The 21,661-nt window shown below is 39.3% G+C and overlaps 1 protein-coding gene across 2 annotated transcripts in view; it reads left to right on the top strand.

Annotated features, from left to right (window-relative positions):
• The window catches only part of CNNM2 (cyclin and CBS domain divalent metal cation transport mediator 2), a 115,177-nt gene that overhangs the window by 65,128 nt on the left and 28,388 nt on the right, over positions 1 to 21,661 (top strand). For both annotated transcript variants that reach the window (XM_035132645.3, XM_088669630.1), the window contains exons 2-3: positions 16,503 to 16,646; positions 20,228 to 20,365. In XM_035132645.3, coding sequence (XP_034988536.3) covers positions 16,503 to 16,646; positions 20,228 to 20,365 — 282 coding nt within the window. The remainder of the gene's footprint in view (positions 1 to 16,502; positions 16,647 to 20,227; positions 20,366 to 21,661) is intronic.

Genomic DNA, 21,661 nt, shown 5'->3' with positions numbered 1-21,661 from the left:
TGCTACATAGCAGTTTTCCTCATGGCAAACTGCTTGTCACTTACCTACAAGCATGCAGTATACTATAATGATTTTGTACATAGGCATACCTAGTGAAACATTTCAAATGGAAAGTCAACAATACTTGTTCATGGAGTCCATGGTGTAAAACAGGTAGAGCCTGACGCAAGCAGTGCTGCCTAAATTGCTCTGAATGGAACAAACTTGCAGGCAACTTTTTCCACCTGCAGCTTCATGTTGAAGCCATTAAGCCAAATGAACTTAAACTGCTGGAAAATTGCAACAGCAGTGGAAAAGAAAAAGGTCAGTGTGAATTTCAGGGGTTAACAGGTAAATGCTTATTTGACACTTGGGTGCTTTTATTATAAATAGTTTTAAACTTCATATATTATCTCATATTGCTTTGTAACTTACATTCTACATAAGTTTCAGTTACACTATCTTTAAATGGGATGTTTCTATATGTTTCTGCTCGTGCAAGTGAACTTTCTTGTCTCTGATATGCTGTTCCTTGCATCTAGTGAAGAGCTGCTCAAACTTTTCACATTGGTGACACAAGTTTTAGATATGCACCATGACACAGTAATTCAGTTTTACTAGCAAACTGGAGGTTAAACTAACCCCTTATAAGAGATATGGACACATGCATAAATTGTAATAAACTGTATGGGGTCTCAACATATGGTATCTCATGATCTGCCTGCTCCCTTTCTAGCTCAGTGAGGAGTGCAGGGAGTGTTGACACGGTACACCTACATACTGCAGCCAACACACTAATGCAGGCATCCCCAAACTTCGGCCCTCCAGATGTTTTGTACTACAATTCCCATCATCCCTGACCACTGGTCCTGGTAGCTAGGGATCATGGGAGTTGTAGGCCAAAACATCTGGAGGGCCGCAGTTTGGGGATGCCTGCACTAATGCATAGCTGCCAAGTTCTCCCTTTTTTTAAGGGAAATTCCCTTATGCTGAATAGGCTTCCTCACGAGAAAAGGGAAAACTTGGCAGCTATGCTAATGTGGCACGACACACAGTTTGGAAAGCTCTGATGTGAGATGGAGTTGGAGGTAAGAATTAACAAATATCAGAGGTTCACACAACTTTGAACACATATTCCTCTACTTCGCCTTGTGGGATGCCACCAGAAACATGCCATCAGCTACTGTTTTCTGCACATGTAACCTGACATTATTAATAGCACATACATTTTTCCTTTTCTTATTTCACATAAATCATTTCCTGGACTTGTAAAAAAATTTTTTTGAATGATTTTATGTACCGTATTTGTGTGGCTTCAGTGCTGATAAAAGTAAAATGTTGTTTAGTCGTGTCCGACTCTTCGTGACCCCATGGACCAGAGCACGCCAGGCACTCCTGTCTTCCACTGCCTCCTGCAGTTTGGTCAAACTCATGTTCGTAGCTTCGAGAACACTGTCCAACCATCTCGTCCTCTGTCGTCCCCTTCTCCTAGTGCCCTCAATCTTTCCCAACATCGGTGTCTTTTCCATGGAGTCTTCTCTTCTCATGAGGTGGCCAAAGTATTGGAGCCTCAGCTTCAGGATCTGTCCTTCCAGTGAGCACTCAGGGCTGATCTCCTTCAGAATGGATAGGTTTGATCTTCTTGCAGTCCACGGGACTCTCAAGAGTCTCCTCCAGCACCATAATTCAAAAGCATCAATTCTTCGGCGATCAGCCTTCTTTATGGTCCAGCTCTCACTTCCATTCATCACTACTGGGAAAACCATAGCTTTAACTATACGGACCTTTGTTGGCAAGGTGATGTCTCTGCTTTTTAAGTTGCTATCTAGGTTTGTCATTGCTTTTCTCCCAAGCAGCAGGCATCTTTTAATTTCGTGACTGATGTCACCAAAAGGCAATGACACTTCCAGGTGTCAAAAGGCAATGACACTTCCAGGTTGGGCTTCCAACAAATGAATGCAAAATCACTTATCCCCTCATAAAAAGCACATTTCTGTAACTGTTTTACCAAGTCCTAGTATTTTTTCCCCCTTGTAGTATCTCTGAATTGTGGGAATTAAGTCAAGTACGATTTTTTACCTACTTACAATAAACAACTTCCTTAAATAAAGGATAACTTCCTTAAGCTCTGTTACCCACACCCACCCATGCTCACTGTCATAGTATTCTTCAAGTTTCCATGTGACATGAGAAATCTTAGAATTATTGTCAGTGCTGGGCAGATGAGGCGAGTAGAATCTAGACTACTAGCAATTTGGGAGAGCACTACTTAGACTAAAAATAAACTCTTTAAATTGAAGCTGATATGTCAAAGTTTTAAAAGCCTCTCTCACACATGCACAAATGACAGATCAATGCTCCAGTGCCCCACCTTGGTTATAGTGTTTTGTACAACAAATTGTTTGTTTGAATGCCTTTTGGAACTTTTGCTGTTCAAAGTGCAGAAACTGCTACTCTGCAATGATGCAGGTCATCTAGATCAAGTTTTTCCATGTGATGTACAATTGGCATGTGGTCCACACACTCATTTTTTTAGTATTATATTAACATGTAATCCTTTGAATCTTCAATCTTTCATAGGCATTCCACTGTTTCCTATTCACACCAATGGACAGTCCTTGATGGAATGTTTTCATGCTATGTTTTTGGGTCATTTCCCCCACTTTTTGGGGTCGTTTATCACTTTTTTTCATTCTCATGTGAGATCTTTCTGTGCCTTTCTGTACACCTTGAAACAGGGGTTGGCAAGGTTTACCTTGCCTGGGCCAGATTCGTCCCGCGGAGATCCCTCCATGGGCTGGATCGCGCATCCGCGATTTTCTGCGCATGCGCAGATGCAATTTTCGGCGGTGCGGAAGCAAGTGCCCATGACGCGCTGTTCATCTCAGTTCGGGGGCAGCTCATGGGCTGGTCAAATGACCTCCGCGGGCCACTTCTGGTCCATGGGCCTTAGGTTGGTGACCACTGCCTTAAAACAACCCACTCTCCCTCCTAGGATATAAACAAGAACAAAAGTTGTCAGCTCCTAGTTATTATGCTTCACTATGGACAAAATAGGGACGCGGGTGGCACTGTGGTCTAAACCACTGAGCCTAGGGTTTGCCGATTGGAAGGTCGGCAGTTCGAATCCCCGCGACAAGGTGAGCTCCTGTTGCTCGGTTCCAGCTGCTATCAACCTAGAAGTTTGAAAGCACATCAAAGTGTAAGTAGATAAATAGGTACCACTCCAGCGGGAAGGTAAACAGCGTTTCCGTGCACTGCTGTGGTTTCGCCAGAAGTGGCTTAGTCATGCTGGCCACATGACCTGGAAAAACTGTTTGCGGACAAACGTCGGTTCCCTCGGCCAGTAAAGCGAGATGAGCGCTGCAACCCCAGAGTTGGTCGCGATGGACTTAACTGTCAGGGGTCCTTTATGGACAAAATGGAGCTTTGTCCTTTTGGTGGTGGTAGAGCAAACTCCCTGAGAACTATAGGTGTCTAAAATATTGGCCTAATTTGGCAGCTGCCCCGTATCTATCCAATATTACTTATGAATCTTATAGATGGGCCTTCTCCAGAGCTCGATTTGATGTGATGCCTTCAGCTGTGTTACACGGCAAATTCTTGCATGTACCAATCAATGAGCGCTTTTGCCCATGCATGTCCAATAAGGTGGAATCTGTTATTCACATTCTTTTATTTTGTGAACTCTATAGTGAAGAACGAACACGACTCATTTTACCCCTATTATCAAAATTCACACCCTTGCAATATTATCTGGAATTTCCCCCTGAAACATTACGTAAATTCCTTTTGGAAGATTCTCTGAGCTCAGTATCCGTACGCTGTGGCCAAATTTTGCACCTTAACTATTAAAAAATGTAAATCTCTTTTATTGAATAACATATTATAACAATTTGTCCTGCCCGATGATGATATTGCTGATCTTTTGTCTGGAGTTTTGTTGTTTTGTATTGCTGGCTCTTGCTGTAATAAAATTGACTGACTGACTGCAACCCCAGAGTTGTTTGCGACTGGGCTTAACTGTCAGGGGTCCTTTATGGACAAAATGGAGCTTTGTGCTTTTGGTGGTGTTAGAGCAAACATCTATTTCCATTTTATTGTTTTTAAGAAGAGAATTAATACAAAGGTCTTGTGCAAGACTGATATTTAGCAATATTGAATTTCTGATAGTGGACTTTTGCCATACCACTATATTTAATTTTGTTTAAGTCCCAATGCGTATACTACAGCTAAGTGTGACAGATAAATGTACAAGAAGCAGAAACCTCAGAAAGAATTATTTCTAGCAAATTTTATTAATTCATTTACTTAAACCTATTTATTGCACGCACTTAATCCTTAATACTCTTGGGGTGGTGTATAATAAAACCCAACATTCAAGTTGTTAATAAGAATGGAGAGAACAGATAAAACCAACAAATAATGCCAATGTTAGACCTGTAGAACAGCCTCTTTCCAATGTAAGCTGAGCAGCTAATAACAACTCCCAAATGCTTGAGTAAGCAACCATGTTTTTGTTGTTGTCGTTTAGTCGTGTCCGACTCTTCATGACCCCATGGACCAGAGCACGCCAGGCACTCCTGCCTTCCACTGCCCCCTGCAGTTTGCTCAGACTCATGTTCGTAGCTTCGAGAACACTGTCCAACCATCTCGTCCTCTGTCGTCCCCTTCTCCTTGTGCCCTCCATCTTTCCCAGCATCAGGGTCTTTTCCTGGGAGTCTTCTCTTCTCATGAGGTGGCCAAAGTATTGGAGCCTCATCTCACAGATGTGAGATGCTGAGAAGTGTCTTCCCAGAAGAACTTAACATGAAAATCCAGGAGATTGGGGTTTGCCCTATCAATAAAGGTGTACCACCAGTTCGTATAAGCATTTCCTATAATATTTAGATAGTAAGTTACAGAGTGGATCTACTGGATGGTAGATAATCATTGTTGCCATACTTGAATGTCTACACTTCATAGAATTGTAGAGTTGGAAGAGACACTGAGGATCATCTTTTCAAAGCCCCTGCAATGCAGGAATATGCTGCAACCTTGGCATTATCAGCACCATGCTCCATCCAACTGAACTACCATTTGAAATATATATTAAAAATTGTCCAGTAGCACCTTACAGAACAACTATGTTTCTTCTTGGTATAAGCTTTCATCTGCATGCACACTTCTTCAGGTGCTACTGGACATTTTTTTTAAATTTTTAAAATATATTTTATATATTTCAACTGCATCAGACCAACACGGCTACCTACCTGAATCTTGAACTACCATTGTTTCTTCACTGTTTAGTTCTTGGATTCCTTATCAATTATCTGTTGAACTGAGGTCCAGAAGAACTTGATCCTCCACAGAAACTTGATTATAAGACCCTTGAGAGTAAAACTTGTATATTGTAGCATTATTCCACTGTGGTGAGTTTATAAGCAACACACATTTTCCTTTTGAAAGCCTCATATTTAGATTAAGAATACTTTTGGGGGCCCCAAGAGCCATTCTCAGACAGTGTAGTCAGGCTTGCTTATCTACCCCACAAAGACTGCAAGTCTAAAGGAAATGACAGAAATAGATACATTTGTTTCCAAAACACAACCTTTTGGTCTAGAGAAAAGATACCTGTCTCTTGGGAAAGATGAGAAGGCTCCCATCTCCTCTATCTGTCTGGGCTCAAGGCCTTATAATCCTTTGTCTCAAACTGCTTATCATTTACTGTACTAGAAAAACATTCCAGCATGTGTATGTTAGCACCAGAAAAGATGGAAAGATTGATGTCCTATGTAGAATCTTTATTTATAGGAAAATGGAGATGAACCAAAATAAGATGGGAAAATGCAAGTCTTTAAATACTCTGGGAATGATGGAAAATGGGTGGCTTGCATTGTCCCCAGGGTTCAGGAGACTTTCTCATGAACAGCTTGTAGGAACCCAGTGGGTAGTTATTTCTATCAAATTCAAACCATTCTTGAATGTAAAATGTTGTCTTTAAATGGTGTTAAACTTTATCGGACACTTGCATTTCAACTACATTGATTGCTCAGTTTATCAAGCATATATCTATCATCTTTCCTTGGTTATAGTTCAATGTGACCAGCTATAATTTAAGTACCCTGCTTACCTATTTTTATTATGCTATCATTATGTGTTGACTCTTAATTCAAGAAAGGAGAGTTAGAAACTGAATAATTGGTGGTCTGTTTCAAATTTAGGAATTTTGCTTTGCCCTGTGCTTTCCCTCCTAGCTTTTGGAAGGCAGGATTTATTTCTAGTATAGTGCCTCAGCCTTGTGTCTGGGAAGAGAAAGCCTGGGAAGAGAATACCATCCCTCTGCAACAGCAGCCTTGCTAGCAATGGCAGAAGCCTATTTTCCATTCATCACTGAACAATTTTTAATTTTTGTTAGGGCTTCCTTCCATTGGCCTGTGCTTCCCATCAGCCTCTGGTTGGCCACTGTGAGAATAGGATGCTGGACTAGATAGGACCTTTGTAATGTTTGTATGATACTTCTCAAACCATTGCCAGCACTCGGGAAACAGTGGAAGAGATAATTGGAACAGATTTGAGCACTCCTTCCTGTTTATGGAACACTCTCAATCTTCTCTCAGTGGCATTGCTGAACATTTCAAGCTGTAGGGAGTTAGAATACTGAGTTCTTCACAGTTGAAAGTCCTGCGCCATTGAAACCAATGAGTTGGCTTTTGAGCATGAATAATGTAGGATATCACCAGCTATGGGCTACTAGCACAGATAACCATCTAACAGGGTGGGAAATATGGCAAAGCCTTACTACTTCATATGGTGAATATCATATGGTGATGTTATCAGCCTTTATTATACCTTTGAACGCATGATAGAAAAGTTGACCGCATTTGTAGTAATATGACCAGCAGCCACATAGTAGAAAACGCTTGTCACATAGTAATGTGGACTCGTTTTCTGTAAAATTTTAATAGTTCTGCTCTTCAATTTTAAAATCCACTGAATTCCATAGGAGGAGGAAATTGCATTGCTAACAGTGGAGCTTTCCAAACTCTGTGTTGCAACACGTTAGTGTGTCTGCTGCAGTGTGTAGGTGTGTAATGCAAATACTCCTCCCAGGGCTGCAAATGGGTTAGTTTAACCTCTGGTTTGCTAGTAAAACTGAATTACCATGTCGTGAAAAAGAAATGTGTCACGAACATGAAAAGTTTGGAAAGCTCTGGCTAACAGGGTGTGATGTCAGGCTCAAATTACAGAGATGTAGCCCTCAGATCTTCACTTTTGTCCCTGCCCTTCTTAGCTACTGTGTTTAGACCGGGGGGGGGGCATTATCTAGCTAAAAATGAGCAGGTGTAGGACTTGTGGATTTTATTTAGGGATTCCTGCCTTTCCTCATAATTTGAGTATTGTGTGATACAAAGTAGAAAAACATTATTGATGCTATTTGATTTGTGCTTTTGCCTCAAAAATCAATTGAATAAGGCATAATAGAATTTATTTAAGTTCACAATCACATAATTAAGCTCAAGAAATAAATTACAAATTGGAAACACATTCTCTTTCTCTCTGTTTTCATATTTCTGTAAATGACCAAGGGTACTTTGCAATTACTTTTATAGAAACAGTTAGAAACATTTGTCACATTCTCTAGTGGTGGGAAAATATGAGTGGAAAATATGTGTTTTGTTCTGCTTGGACAGTAAGGTAAAATAGCTATCTGTGTAATCTGAATCCTTTTTTTAGTGCGTATAGGCGGGAAGTAGATCATCTTGTCTCGTGGTGCAGCAGGAATAACTTGGTGCTAAATGCCCAAAAGACAGTGGAAATGAGAATTGATTTTAGAAGGCATCCTCCCATCTTGCTGCCAATCTCCACTCTTGGTAACATGGTTGTAGTGGTAGAGTCCTTTAAGTTCTTGGGCTCTATGATCTCTCAAAAATCGAATTGGTCAGATAACATCAATATTATTATTAAAAAGGTACACCAGAAATTGTATTTCTTGTGACAACTAAGGAAATTTAATCTGCCCCAAGAATCACTGGTCCAATTTTATAGAGGTACTATTGAAACTGTTCTCTGTAATTCCATTACTGTCTGGTATGGTACAGCCTCTAAGCTGGATAAGAAGAGGCTCCAATGAGCAGTAAGAACCGCAGAGAGGGTGATTGGTGTTAGTTTGCTTCCAATAGAGACACTTTATGCCACTCAAGTCAGGAAGAGAGCAGAGAGAATTGTTGTAGACCCTTCACATCTTGGTCATCACCTGTTTGATTTACTCCCATCTGGACGTCGGTACAGGACTCTATCTACAAAAACGTCCAGGCACAGGAATAGTTTTTTCCCCTTGTGCCATCAGATTATTGAATCTGTAGTTGTGGGGGAAAGGGAGGTCAGTTGGTGGTATGGGGCTTTTTTCGCTGTGCTATTGTATTGTGAGGGGAATAGTGTTTGTATGAGGTACTTTTTTCTTTACATTGCAATGTAGTCGAAGCAAAAATTTTAAGTATGGTTGATACTTGGCCAATAAATTATTCTATTCTATTCTAAATAAACCATATCCCCACTGTGAACTTGAGAAATATTTCCTATTTCTCAGAATTACTTGGCCTGTTTGTATGACCCATATTAAGGAACTGATGTTGCTTCACCAATCCTTCAGTATGCCTTGACTTGCCTGACAAATATTAAACAATACATAATGAATGTCAGAGGAGCCCTGCTGGATCAGGCCAAAGGCTCATTTAACCTTGACCCATCTAATCCATCATCCTGTTGTCACTGTGGTCAACCAAATGCTTATAAGAAGCTGGCAAGCAGGACCTGAGAGCAACAGCACTCTCCCCATTTGTGATTCCTACCTCCTGGTATTCATACAGATGCAATAAAGCAGCACGTTGTATTTGGTTGTGTGTTCATTGCAGTTGGTGTTGTTTTCATTCCGCTGCAGTTCGGATTCTGCTATAACTTATGTTGTCTATCTTCCTATCTGCTATGGCCTAAACTGATGTAATTAATTGTGGAATCAATTATGGAATAAATATAAATACAGCTCACTGGATAAGAAATTTATAAGATAATGCAGAAAATCATATAATTATTTACAAGCTTGCAGATTAATAATAATAATGTAGTGAATATTGCTTGTATTTGCTTGTGTGATTTCTATTCCTGACCTCCAAACAAGCAATTATGGCAATTTCTGCTGCCATTTCTATTTCTAAAATAATCCACCAACAGCCGTAGGTATTCAGAGGCATAAACCTCTAGCAGTGGAGGTAGAACATAACCAGTGGCTAGTAGCCTGATATAGTTTCATCACCCATGAATTTGTCTAATCTGCTTTTAAAGCCATCCAATTTGGTGACTGTCCCTACACTTTGTGGAAATGAATTCTATATAATGCAGAATTTTATACATCTTTGTCATGTCTCTCTTTATTTGCCTTTTTCCTAAACTAAAAGGTCCCAAATGTTACATCATAGATGAAGAGTAGAAAAATGTAACCATATTAAATGAATATTCTGAGTAGTTTTGAGACATAGATGACAATTTTTATATATACGTATACATCTGATTATTTTCTCTTTCTCCATTTAGTTTGTTAGTCTTACATTACCGAAAACAGTACTATATTTGCTGTTTAGTGCTCCTCTGATTAACTTTATTTTGGTTACCCTTGACCAGATACACAGTTGGAATCCAGCGCTTGGTTGTTTTCAGTCCTTGATAAACACTTCCTTATCTCATTTGCTTTTAATTGTAGCTAAAGTTTTGAACATGTAGTATTCTGACTAATTGTTGACTCACATTTAATTCAAGTTCCTGATGCCAGGTTTAGACCTTACAGCACTTTTTTTGTACTGAGAAAATCAAAAGAAAGCTTCCTGCTCCCTCTACTGGTGATGGTCTTGATTTTTAACCTTGGTCACTTGGTAAATTGATGGCTGATAAGTGAAGAACAACTTGTACAAATATGGAAGTACTAACATGTAAATTCCCAGCAGAGGAAAATGCATCTTTTCTGAACTTACCAAACAATTTAATTTATCTTGGAAATTGAAGGCCATGTGGGAAGATTAGAGCAGTAGTAATAGCCAGCAAGTTTGGGAAACTCAGCAGTGGCCAGAGGATTGGAGAAGATCAGTCTACATCCCAAAGAAGGGCAGTGCCAAAGAATGCTCCAGCTACCGCACAATTGCGCTCCTTTCACACGCTAGCAAGGTTATGCTTAAAATTCTACAAGGCAGGCTTAAGCAGTATGTGGACCGAGAACTCCCAGAAGTGCAAGCTGGATTTCGAAGGGGCAGAGGAACCAGAGACCAAATTGTAAACATGTGCTGGATTGTGGAAAAAACTAGAGAATTGCAGAAAAACATCTACTTCTGCTTCATTGACTACGCAAAAGCTTTTGACTGTGTTGACCACAGCAAACTATGGCAAGTTCTTAAAGAAATGGGAGTGCCTGATCACCTCATCTGTCTCCTGAGAAATCTCTATGTGGGAAAAGAAGCTACAGTTAAAACTTTGATGGCAGAAATATACATTAATACAAATTCAAATACAACCCTATACTATACCTATCTTGCCAGACTGGTTGTACTTTGATTTTTCTGATCACTTGTTACACAGCAGAAGTCTGTAAGTCTTTCTTTATATGAAGCAGTGTTTGACTGTGGCTTGGTTTGCACATCATACCAAACCAAAGGTTACATAGTGTATTCTGCAAACACACAACACATAAACCACAAGTTGCCCCCCAAACAACCGACAAACCTTGGCTTTTTTCATTTTCCTCCTACTTCATATCTGATACTTGTCACCATGCCCTTTCCCATTGTCTGGCTGGAAGGACAAGGGCACGGAACACTTTGAATTCTTTGCCTACTCTTGTCAATAGTCAGTTCCTTCCCCTTCCCTCACTAAAGAGGGTGTTGCCACCCTCCAGACCTCTTGTGGAGGAGGCACACAATGAAAGGTCTCAGATTATGATTTGTGTATAAGCATGAGCACTGAAAGTACTGTGTACCACTGCATAGCCACTGGGCACAGCCATCATTGTAACTTCTGAAGCCAAGTACAAATACTTTTTCTGAGCATCTTTTTAGTGTAAGCATGGAGACCATTTCTTCAAAAAAAAACCTACCTCTTTGATGTTCCTGAGAGATCAGAACCCCAAGACCTGGACAGCTAGCATTGCACTTCTTTACTGGTGGCAACAAGACAGAGAAGGCCAGCACAAGAGACAGCACTGCTCATGCTATTTAACTCCTGGTAAGCAATACTATGTTGTGCTGTTTTACCTTCCATATTTGTCATGAACTACCATTTTGGCAGTTCAGTTGGAAAGGGACATTTGACCACATATAATACATGGCTTTGGGGTGAAATAATTAAAGGAGAGGAAGGGAGGGAGGAATCATAATGACCATAATTCCACATTTATCCTACTTGTTTTTGTGTCTCATTGATATACTCTCACCATTTATTTCCTGAGTTTCTTTTTTACTTGGCTCTCCTTGCCTGTTCTTCCACTTTCACCTCGTGCTTTACATGCACCCCCCCCCCAAGCCCTGCTTCTTCTATCTCCAACCATGAGGACAAGTGTGCGTATGAGTTGCAGAAGGTGTCATGTTGACATCTTTGGTTTTTCATTACTTTTTAGGAGTATGTGAGACAATATATACTGTTCTTTGTCACTTAACTTTCTCTGTGCTTTTTTTCCAGCGAAGTGTCTGACTTGAGGATCACAACCCATCACTCAAGAAATATGGCAAGAGAAGGAAAGGCAGAGGAAAGAAATTATACATAGTCTGCCTGCCAAAGATGTTGTTCATGAAACACCAAAGTGACTATTCAGCCTGAACTCAAAAGAAATGATGAAACAAATATCAGGCCTATGTCCTGGCAAACAGGACAGCTGTCCAGAAATGGGTGCTAAAGTTTATGGGTGGTGTGATAGAGAGTTCTTAATTTGTGCTAAAGTTCTACAGATGTTTCAAACATCCTGGGTGCAACAACAGATACTGATCATTTACTCTGCTATGGTTTTTGAAAATTCAGGCTATATTTTGAATTCAGTCCAAAGACCAGTAGGGAAAGAGACAATTCCCTTTTACTGTGGCTGGCAGTTACTGTTTTAAACACTGCTAAAGATCCATTGTAGTGGTAACTTTATCCACTGGAGCAATCTCCATTGTTCTGTGCCATACTGTACTGTTCAGCGCACTGTTATTAAGCCTTACAAATAAAGTAGCATCAAATTCCATTTGTCTCACTGTTGTTTGTAGCATGTAATGCAGGAGTTAAATTGATGCCTTTGTCTAGTGGAACATATATCAAATACTGGTGATTGCTGGCATACTTTGCGTGGCTACATCCAGATATTTTGGTAGCCAGTGAATCTATAGTCCGCCAAACCTATGTTTGACAAGTATTCAGAACTTGCAAAGATTTGAAGCTGACTTCATAGAATTGTAGAGTTGTGAGGATCATCTAGTCCAAGCCCTTGCAAGGCAATAATATGCAGCTGTCCTTGCTTGGTGATTAACAGTGGTGAACAGCTTTTTATCTAGCATCAAAATGATAATTATCATTGATTAATGTAGAAGACTTGGTGAAGATTCCTTTAATATTGTGATGATCTATGGACCCACACTACTTTCCCCCTTATTGCAGGAAAGCTATGTTGGTATATGTAAAAAGTACGGTAGAAGGAAAGAAGTGCAACACTAAAAGGAAGAGAGAGGCAGAGTGTCAATAGAAAACAATGTGACAAACTTCAAAATGTGTGGATAATTTATTAGAATGCAAATTACAGTTATGTTATATTTGAAGGCAAATGTAGATGTATTATTTATAATAAAGGATTTGCATGTTCTGTTGATCTTCTGATGAAATGAGTGATGTGTTATGTAACATTAGTTTCATTTACTTTGAATGTTGAGGTTCTTTTTAATGAGCACAATTCATGACAGTAATGAATTGCATTATGATTGCATGATTTGTGTTGAACATCAGTTTCCGTGAACATCTTTTCTTGAAGAAATATTTGTGAAAACTCTTTGTGGCATTTGCATTCTAACAAATTATCCATATAACACTCATTTGTACATTTGCTTCTCCCTTTCCCTTGGTTTTCAATGTATATCTTGTGTATATTTATTTGCCTACCTAGCAGGCTAAGGTTGGTTCATATGTGACAATTTTGCTACTTTGAAAGTACTCCTGTATTGAAAACCTTATGTAGATCTAAAGTCACCTTATGACTGGACTGGTTAAACTTAATGGAGCTTGTCTGACATACAGTACTTATTTTACGTATTATATATTATCTAGCCATGTAAAAACCAAAATGTAGATGATATTCAAAACCACCACATCTGTCATTTATAGTCTTCTGTTGGTAAAATATTTTCTGACATTGGTGGCATATAATCAGGCATCTGATTACATCTACAGTCACATAACACTTTGATTAGAACTTCCAATATTTGAAATGTAGATTGGTAATATTATAATTGAGCAAGGAAGTAATTTGTCCATCCTCCATACTTTGGAACTGTTTATTAGCATGTGCATAATTAAAAATACAAATCATTGTTCTAATAATGATCTTCATTGTAAAACAAGGTCTCTTCAAGATAAGTCTTGCTGGTGCTGTGGAGTTGGTATTTGAAGTATGTCCATCTGCATCTAAACGAGTAGCTCCAAGACAATCAGATTATGTAGTAGTTACTTTGGTGAGAATATCGCGTAAGTGGAATGGAAACTTCATTTTGAGTCTAATATTAGACCTTGCTTTGGAAAATTCCTTTTAAATGATCACAAGCTGGGAATAGCAAAAGTATTTAGCTTTCGACAGACAGCATTCACAAAGAATTTGTTTTTAACTGATTATGTTAGGTCCCTGGGAAAGCAGATGTGAAGCTTACCAAGCTGAATTGGTTTGACCTGATGCAGTGTTCATGTCAGTTGTTAGGGTCCCCTCCCTGGTCTATTTTTTTCCAAGATAGCTTCATTCTTTGACCATGAGTGAGTTTGGATGGAATACTTTGAATGCTTGTGAGTTTAGTAAATCTCAGCTTCTTCCACCAATTTCCTATTGTCTACAAATGAGTTTAATAAAACTCAATCAGACTTTTTTGATTACTTCCCAGACTATGGGTATTTTCTCAGAAGTACCACTGAGTTCAGTGAGACTTACTCCTTGGTTAGGTATGTGCAGGATTACAGCCTTACAGCCCTGCAATTGTTTGCACAATGATGTGCAGAGGTTTTGTTTGTTTGTTTTTTAGTCCTTTAATATCTAGGAAATGATGCATCTGATGATCTGAAGTGAGACTAGGTAGACTTTAATTGGTAGTTTAACTGTTTTAGTGAACTCTCTGACACTATAGTTTAGTGCAATAAGCTTTGGATTGACTTTGGTTTACAAGTGATCATTGACAGCTAGGATAGCTCAATCAGTATAGCCTGAGACACAGGGTCATGGGTTTGAGCCCCACATTGGGCAAAAGATACCTGCCTTGCAGAAGGTTGGACTGGATGACCCTTGTGGTCCCTTCCAACTCTGCAATTATATGATTCTATGTTTGTTGTAATAGACCCCCTCCCCTGTAAAAGTTACAGGTAGGTAGCCATGTTGGTCTGACGTAGTCGAAACAAAATAAAAAAAATCCTTCCAGCAGCACCTTGTAAAAGTGTGGCATTAAAATTCCCACCATTTGTATAATCAATGGATTCATTTGAAATATAAAAAATAGGTCTAACAAAAAATGTCTGAGTGTGGTATATCTAAGCTTATTTGTTCAATTATGGTAGTTGACAGTATACTGGCTGTCACTTGCCTGTGTTAAAATAAGTTATTGCACTTCTTTTAATTCTGCATATGACATAGCTGCCAAGTTTTCCCTTTTCTCGTGAGGAAGCCTATTCAGCATAAGGGAAAATCCCTTAAAAAAAGGGATAACTTGGCAGCTATGGCATATGATTGAATTCATCTGTTTGCAAATGAACAGTATAATACAATACATCTGGTGTTTGCTAATGTGGAATATCAGTAAACTAGGAATAATTTACAGTCAGTGAGGTGAGATGAAACATTTTCTATTTCATAAGTTCATTAGTGATAATGAATGGATTGCGGTTGGAAATGTAATATTAGTCAAGCTTGGCAGTTTCAAGATTTCTACCTCTATTTACTAAATACAAGTAAAATAAACATGCTAATGCAGATCACAGGGGCCATCAGAAAATTTCCCAAAGCAAATTGGAAATTTACCTGTTGGCTGTAAATGAGGATGATGACTCCTGCTGGACTTGGCAGGAAGAGCCCAGAAATCTTTTTGCCTTCTCCGTAGTCTGAATCTGCCTGCGGTCAAAGACAGTTAGGGTCCTCTTGGGTACTCAGCTGCCCCATGTATTACCATCACTTTTACTCTCCTTTCATGAGCTTTTTATTGGTTTATCCTCTGTTTCTCAACTTTGTTGGCTATGGTGTTAGGGCGTGTGTGTGAGAGTTTGACTATTGTTCATTCCCTTCTGTTTACGGATGGGGTGGGGGCTCGCATCAGCTGTCAAGTGGTTCAGGAAATGTGGAAAAGTCCCAGAGGAATATCAGCGTCTTGGAGCTTGGTGAACTTTGAGCACTTCAGCTCAGTCTAAGTCTCTTGATGTTGGAGATCAGGGGCATGCACTTGCTGGTTCACACAGACAAAACATTGGCAAAAGCATATGTAAATGAACCGGTGGGACTTGGTCACTGAGGCCAACAGCCTTTTCAATTGTGCTGAATACAACCTCCTCTCTTTGAAAGCTGAACAGTTAGCAGGCCTGAAGTACACCATGGCAGATTGGTTGAGTTGCACAATCATAAATGAAGCACAGTGGCAGCAGAATCTGAGGGCGTTTTAGATGCTGCTGGATAGTTTGGGGCATACAGTCAGTGGTGGTTCTCTTTGCCAGCTGCAGGTCTTTCTCATGTGTCTGCCATGTGCAGCTACCCAGGAGAACAGATGTCTTAAAATCCATTTCACCAGCTAGCCTACTATATGCCTCCCAGCCATTTTGCGAGTTTCAACAAATGGTGAAGAAGGGTCAGAGACTCACAATTGAGGTGATTCTGGTGGCCCCCATTGGCCATGGAGTCCATGATTTCTGGACCTGGTGACTATGACTGCGCCTGGCCGGTGGCCATTGCCACTGTGTCAAGACCTGCTAGTCCAGGGGCCAGTATTTCATCCCTGGCTAGGGCTCTTCCCAGCTGACAGCTTGGAGGCTTAACCCAATACAAGGTTGTTGTAGAATGGTTGAGTTTTTATAAATATCACCTGTTGTAATTTTTGGACCAATACATACATGTCCTACCTGTAAACAACTTTATGCTGATTCTAATAATCGTTATGAAGTTTCAGATATAATTGTTTTTTAGATTGACAGTATTCCTTTAACCATCTGCTGTTTCATTGCAGGATCCATCCATGTCATTTTGACAGCGGCTGGCTAGTGATTCTGCTATAATTTCTAATTTCTTGGTCTACTACTCTGTGCAGGTAAATCTCACTTGGCAATAGTGCAGCGGGTGAACAATGAAGGGGAAGGGGATCCTTTTTATGAAGTCTTGGGCATTGTTACATTGGAAGATGTAATTGAAGAGATCATCAAATCTGAGATTCTAGATGAAACAGATCTGTACAGTGAGTATTAATCCCCATGATTTCCACCCTCAAAATAGTTTGGAGCCTTCCTTCAGATAAAGTTCCCTATATTGTTTTTTTTTTGAGATAAATTGCTTAAGGTCTATGAAGTAGGATTGGAATTTCACTCCAATTAAAAGTGCTTGTCAAACCCTTCTGTCATGACAGGCAGTCTTTTCCAACATTTTCTAAACTTAGCCTATCAGAACATTTTATTACTGACAGGCATTCTCTGGGGTGAATAGTGCTCCAATCAGCAATCTTAACAATCTCTCCCAAACTTCTATACTATAGGCTAGAGACAGACAAGTGTTGTTGTATTGTTACCTCTGGTGAAACAAATTTTGCAGGTATTTGAAACAATTCCAAAGTCTCATTACTAGAGGCAAAAGTGGAGTGAGTGTAAACACCCCTACAGCAATCTCTCTTTTAAACAACCTTCAATTATTTTGGGAAAGAAGAATTTACCTGCAGCATAGGAAGGAGATAGATTCAGAAACACAAATAGAGAGAATAAGTAACAACATTAGAAAAATACAGCAGCAAAATAGGGCAGTTGCCCAATATATAGTTCCTATCACACTTCAAGTAAATGAAGGAAAGTGCTTGTAAAAATAATACAGAATTACACACTATAAAAAGAAAAAACTCAGTGCTAATTTTTAAAAAACGATTTAAACGAATACTACAGCATTTAACTCTAATATACACAAAGCCAATGTATGCAGTGTAAACCCTCAAATTGGGGTGGAAACATTAATGGATATCTGATCTGTGTCAATTTCGCATATGTTTTTTCATAAGTCTATTCCGGCCCATTTCTACATGAATCTGCATTATTATTATTTATTTAAATGTGAATCTACATTTCTAAATTTATTTTTATCCTAAAATACACATTTTTTGTTTCTAATGCATTTTGATGTGTTTCCTGAGCCAAAAACCGCTTTGCCAGAGTCAGAGACATACAAAATTTAAATAATAATTATGCTGCAATCTGTGTATTACTCCTGGAGAAGTAAATTGTGTCACTTTGCTGAAAATGCTGACTAGTTGAACTTATCCTCCATCCCTATACTCTAGACAGCATTAAAACTCACCATAAGAAACTATGTACACAATTATAAATAATTAAAACCATTAGTACTCAAAACATCATTATCACATGAAAACCATTACTTGGGAAAAGCACATAGCATCTCCCCTTTTGCTTTATCACTTTTTAAGTGCATGCGCATCTGCTTGTAATAAAACCTAAAACTTGCTTTAAAACGGTGGCATTGTAATTTGGTCTCTTAAAATTTAATTTAGTAAGAGACAGCTGGTTTAGGGGATAACCAGATATATACCCTGTTGGGTAGATTACTTTTTAATCTGTTTAGGTAAGCAGTGGTAGAAAAGTACCAAACAGCATTTAGTAAGTTTTCCTATGATTGTGATATTTTTATGTTTTTTTCTTTATATTTTTGTGTGTATTTTATTGTATTGGATGTTAAGTATTGTTTAAACTGACTGTTTTAATTTGCATGCACTGTGTGTATACTGTGGCTAGATATTGTAGTCTTTTTAAATATAATCACATTGGGTGTTATCTTTTTAGCATATATAATTTTGTGCTATTTTTACAGACATTTCCCTTAATAAAGAATGTTGAAATAAGACAAGAGATCCATCACACCTCTTCCATCTTTTTCCCATTCCCCTTGGAAGAAAAGGGGTGGGTGGGAAGCAGGTTCATTCTTGTTGGCATGATCTCTTGTCCCTCACCCCACTGTAACTTTAAAAAGGAAGGAAGAAATGAGGGTATAAGGAGAGGAATTGCTCATTTGCTATATCTGAGTTCCAATCATTCAGTGGAACTCTTTACAAGGGAAGTGTAAAAAGCATAAATGGAAATTCACTATCTGTATGATACATAATTCCTGTGTGTGTAGGATGCAGGAAAACATGGAAGCCCTTCTGTGAATTATCATGGGTTTCCACTTGAAAATATGCTAGGTTTGATTTTACCATAAAGAGAAAGCAATTATTCTGTAACTATTTCGATTTTAAAACATTTGCCCGTTACAACTTTCTTCATTTCCTATTTGGTTCATTCTTCATTTCCTATGGGGTGTTAGGGGAGAGGTAGTTCTGGTGGGGAACATGTCATGCTCCTTCTGGGATAGTTTGTCCATCTTTGGTCCTCATCCTGCACTCAGTTCTCATCTGTGGCTCCTGAAAGCTGTCAGCATGTGACAGCAGCACCATGTAAAGGCTTCGACTTCTACCAGGTGAGGGTAGCCATGGGTCTCAAACCCTTAATAAGTTAGGGACATCCCTGTGTATGAAGACAGGCTCTGGTGGATTGAGGAGACAAGACCAATAGTAGGTCCAATGGTCAAGAATGCATTTTCTGCACATGCTGTAGTGAGGGGCAGATGGGGCTCACCAACCTGGGAAGGTAGCCCACCTAGGAGAAGGAAAACTCTGATCCTAAACCTCCACTGCCTTGCAGGATATCTTTGGGAGAAGAAATGCTAAGGAGTAAACCCTACACAAATCCAGAGTGGAGTCCCTAAGATGGTTGGATGGTGCCTTGTATGCCTCCTTCTGGCAAATCCTGTTGCCAAACACATTGCTTTTCTTTCCTTTGTATCACATCAGTGAGGCCGAAAGGGGAGGAGATCTTGTCGTATGGGCAGCCCAGGACCTCCATACACACTGTCTAAGCTTGTGCCCCAGGGAGGTCACTTCGGTCTGCTAATGCAGCAATTTTGGCTTCACCTCCCCGAGGTGCACCCCATTGTCTATCAATGGATGCCAACAACGCTTTTAAAAAATAAAATCGTAGGACTTTTACAATACTTGGCTACTAAGCATTCCTATATTGTTGTAAATATCTCAGTCTTGGCTAGGCATTTAACTGCTGCTGTAGACACTTCTACTAGTTTCACAGTTAATCTAATAGCTTGCACAAGGCAGCAGAGCCAACCTTTCTCCACTTGGTTCATAAAATCTATTAAATTCACCTAGCCTGATACAGTTTTCTTGTTCGCACTAAATATTTATAAGTATGAGAGCAATAAATCCACTCCTGATGATCTTCAAGATCTGTGAGTTGTTTCTTTCACATCAACTCTTTCCCAAAATATTTCCATTGTAGAGTAATTGTGTAATGTATAAGGACATTACAGTGCTGCTTATAGAGCAGCACTGATGACTTCTGGCACAGGGTGTCCCTTTGTGCTGATACAGGAAGTCTTTTGGCTGATTTTTATGTTCTGAGCACAGCATAAAAATAGAGTCATAAGTTTCTTCACTCTATAACTTGAACTTAAATGCTTGCAATTATTCAGGTGTTAGGAGCTAAATAACCCCAAAATATTGTAAGTAGATGAATGGACCTTCACATAGGTACATGAGATTCTTCCTGTGCTGTTGATTGCAGTTTGAAGTGATTGTGCACATAACCTCAAGAGTTTTTATTTTATGAGAATGGCATAATGTACAGTATGTGTGCTTATTCCTGTTTCTAAACAGTGTCACCCAGTGTCATGTTGGACCCTGATTGAATTATTGTTTTATTTCTCCATCTCCAGCTGATAACAAGACCAAAAAGAAAGTAGCCCATCGAGAGAGAAAGCAGGACTTCTCTGCCTTCAAACAGACAGACAGCGAAATGAAGGTTAAAATATCACCACAGTTGCTATTGGCAATGCACCGTTTCCTAGCAACAGGCAAGTGTGGCTTATCACAGTTTGATCACTCCAGGGTCCAAGAGCTGATTTGCTATGGTAGTAGAGTCTTCTGATATGGTGGGTGGGGCAGTGCAAGCTGACACAAAGGCTGGGTCCTAGAGAGTGATACACCATGCCATTGTTCTCAAACCCCCCCCCCCCCATTTTAATTCATTATTCAGTTTTGACTCCCACCAGACTGAAGGCCAAGTTTCATGTCACATTGAACCATCTGTCAGGGATTCTTTAGCTGTGATTCCTGCAATGCAGGGCATTGGACTAGATGACCCTTGGGGTCCCTTCCAACCCTGCAGTTATATAAATCTGTGGAAGTTTTCTGTGACTTTTACTTATTTACTGTATTATTTGCATTATTTGCAGTCCCCCCTTTAGTCAGTTGGGTATGTATGGAGTGTTAGGGGAGTGGGAGTCATTTTAGTGCTGCTGGTGCAGCAGTTAGACTTCACACCCACACTCCATTGTCTCTCGAGACAGACAGAGGCCAACAACATAGCTGCCAAGTTATCCCTTTTTTAAAGGGATTTTCCCTTATGCTGAATAGGCTTCCTTGCGAGAAAAGGGAAAACTTGGCAGCAATGGCCAACAACCCTGCAGTCAAGAATACCAGAGCTGCAAACAATAGCATTAAAATCACTATTAACAATAAAAATTTGAAACAAAATAAACCAATAGGCACCATAAAATTAACAGCAATCAAAAATAAAACTGGCAACAGAAACAATTTAATGAGAAGCTGTTACTGGGTATTGTAAACAGAAGCAGAGGGTGGGTAGGGAAGGGGTTACTGGCTGTTTTCCTTTCAGAATCTCCATCTGTTTTTGCCTCTCTTATCCTGTAGGAAAAAAGGAATTTTGAGAAATAAAATGCCCAGTGGGAATGGAATTAAGCATCCTTTCCTGTCCTTCCTCTTCTTTTGTTCATTAAATAAAAAAGTTGAGCAAGAGTTACACATAACTACAAGTAACAAACACATTTTATAAATAAAATTTATAAATTAGGATCTAATAAATGTTGGAGATGGCAAGAAAAGATTGGAACATATATACATTGCTGGTGGCATTGCAAAAAAATTCAAGAGTTTTGGAATAAGATTTATGAAAAATTGAAAAGTATATTAAAATTAACATTTGATAAAAAGCCAGAGTTATTATTGTTAAGTATGGTTCCTGAAAGCATTCCTAAGGATAGAAGGAATATATTATTATATGCTGGAACGGCAGCGAGGATCTTGATAGCGCAAAAATGGAAGGGGGAAGAGGCACCATCGGTACAGGA

The sequence above is a fragment of the Zootoca vivipara genome, chromosome 5 (genome assembly GCF_965207765.1).
Source record: "Zootoca vivipara chromosome 5, rZooViv2.hap1.1, whole genome shotgun sequence".
Taxonomy (NCBI): domain Eukaryota; kingdom Metazoa; phylum Chordata; class Lepidosauria; order Squamata; family Lacertidae; genus Zootoca; species Zootoca vivipara.
The sequence above is the reverse complement of the archived record's forward strand: the minus strand, read 5'-3'. Positions and strand labels throughout refer to the sequence as shown.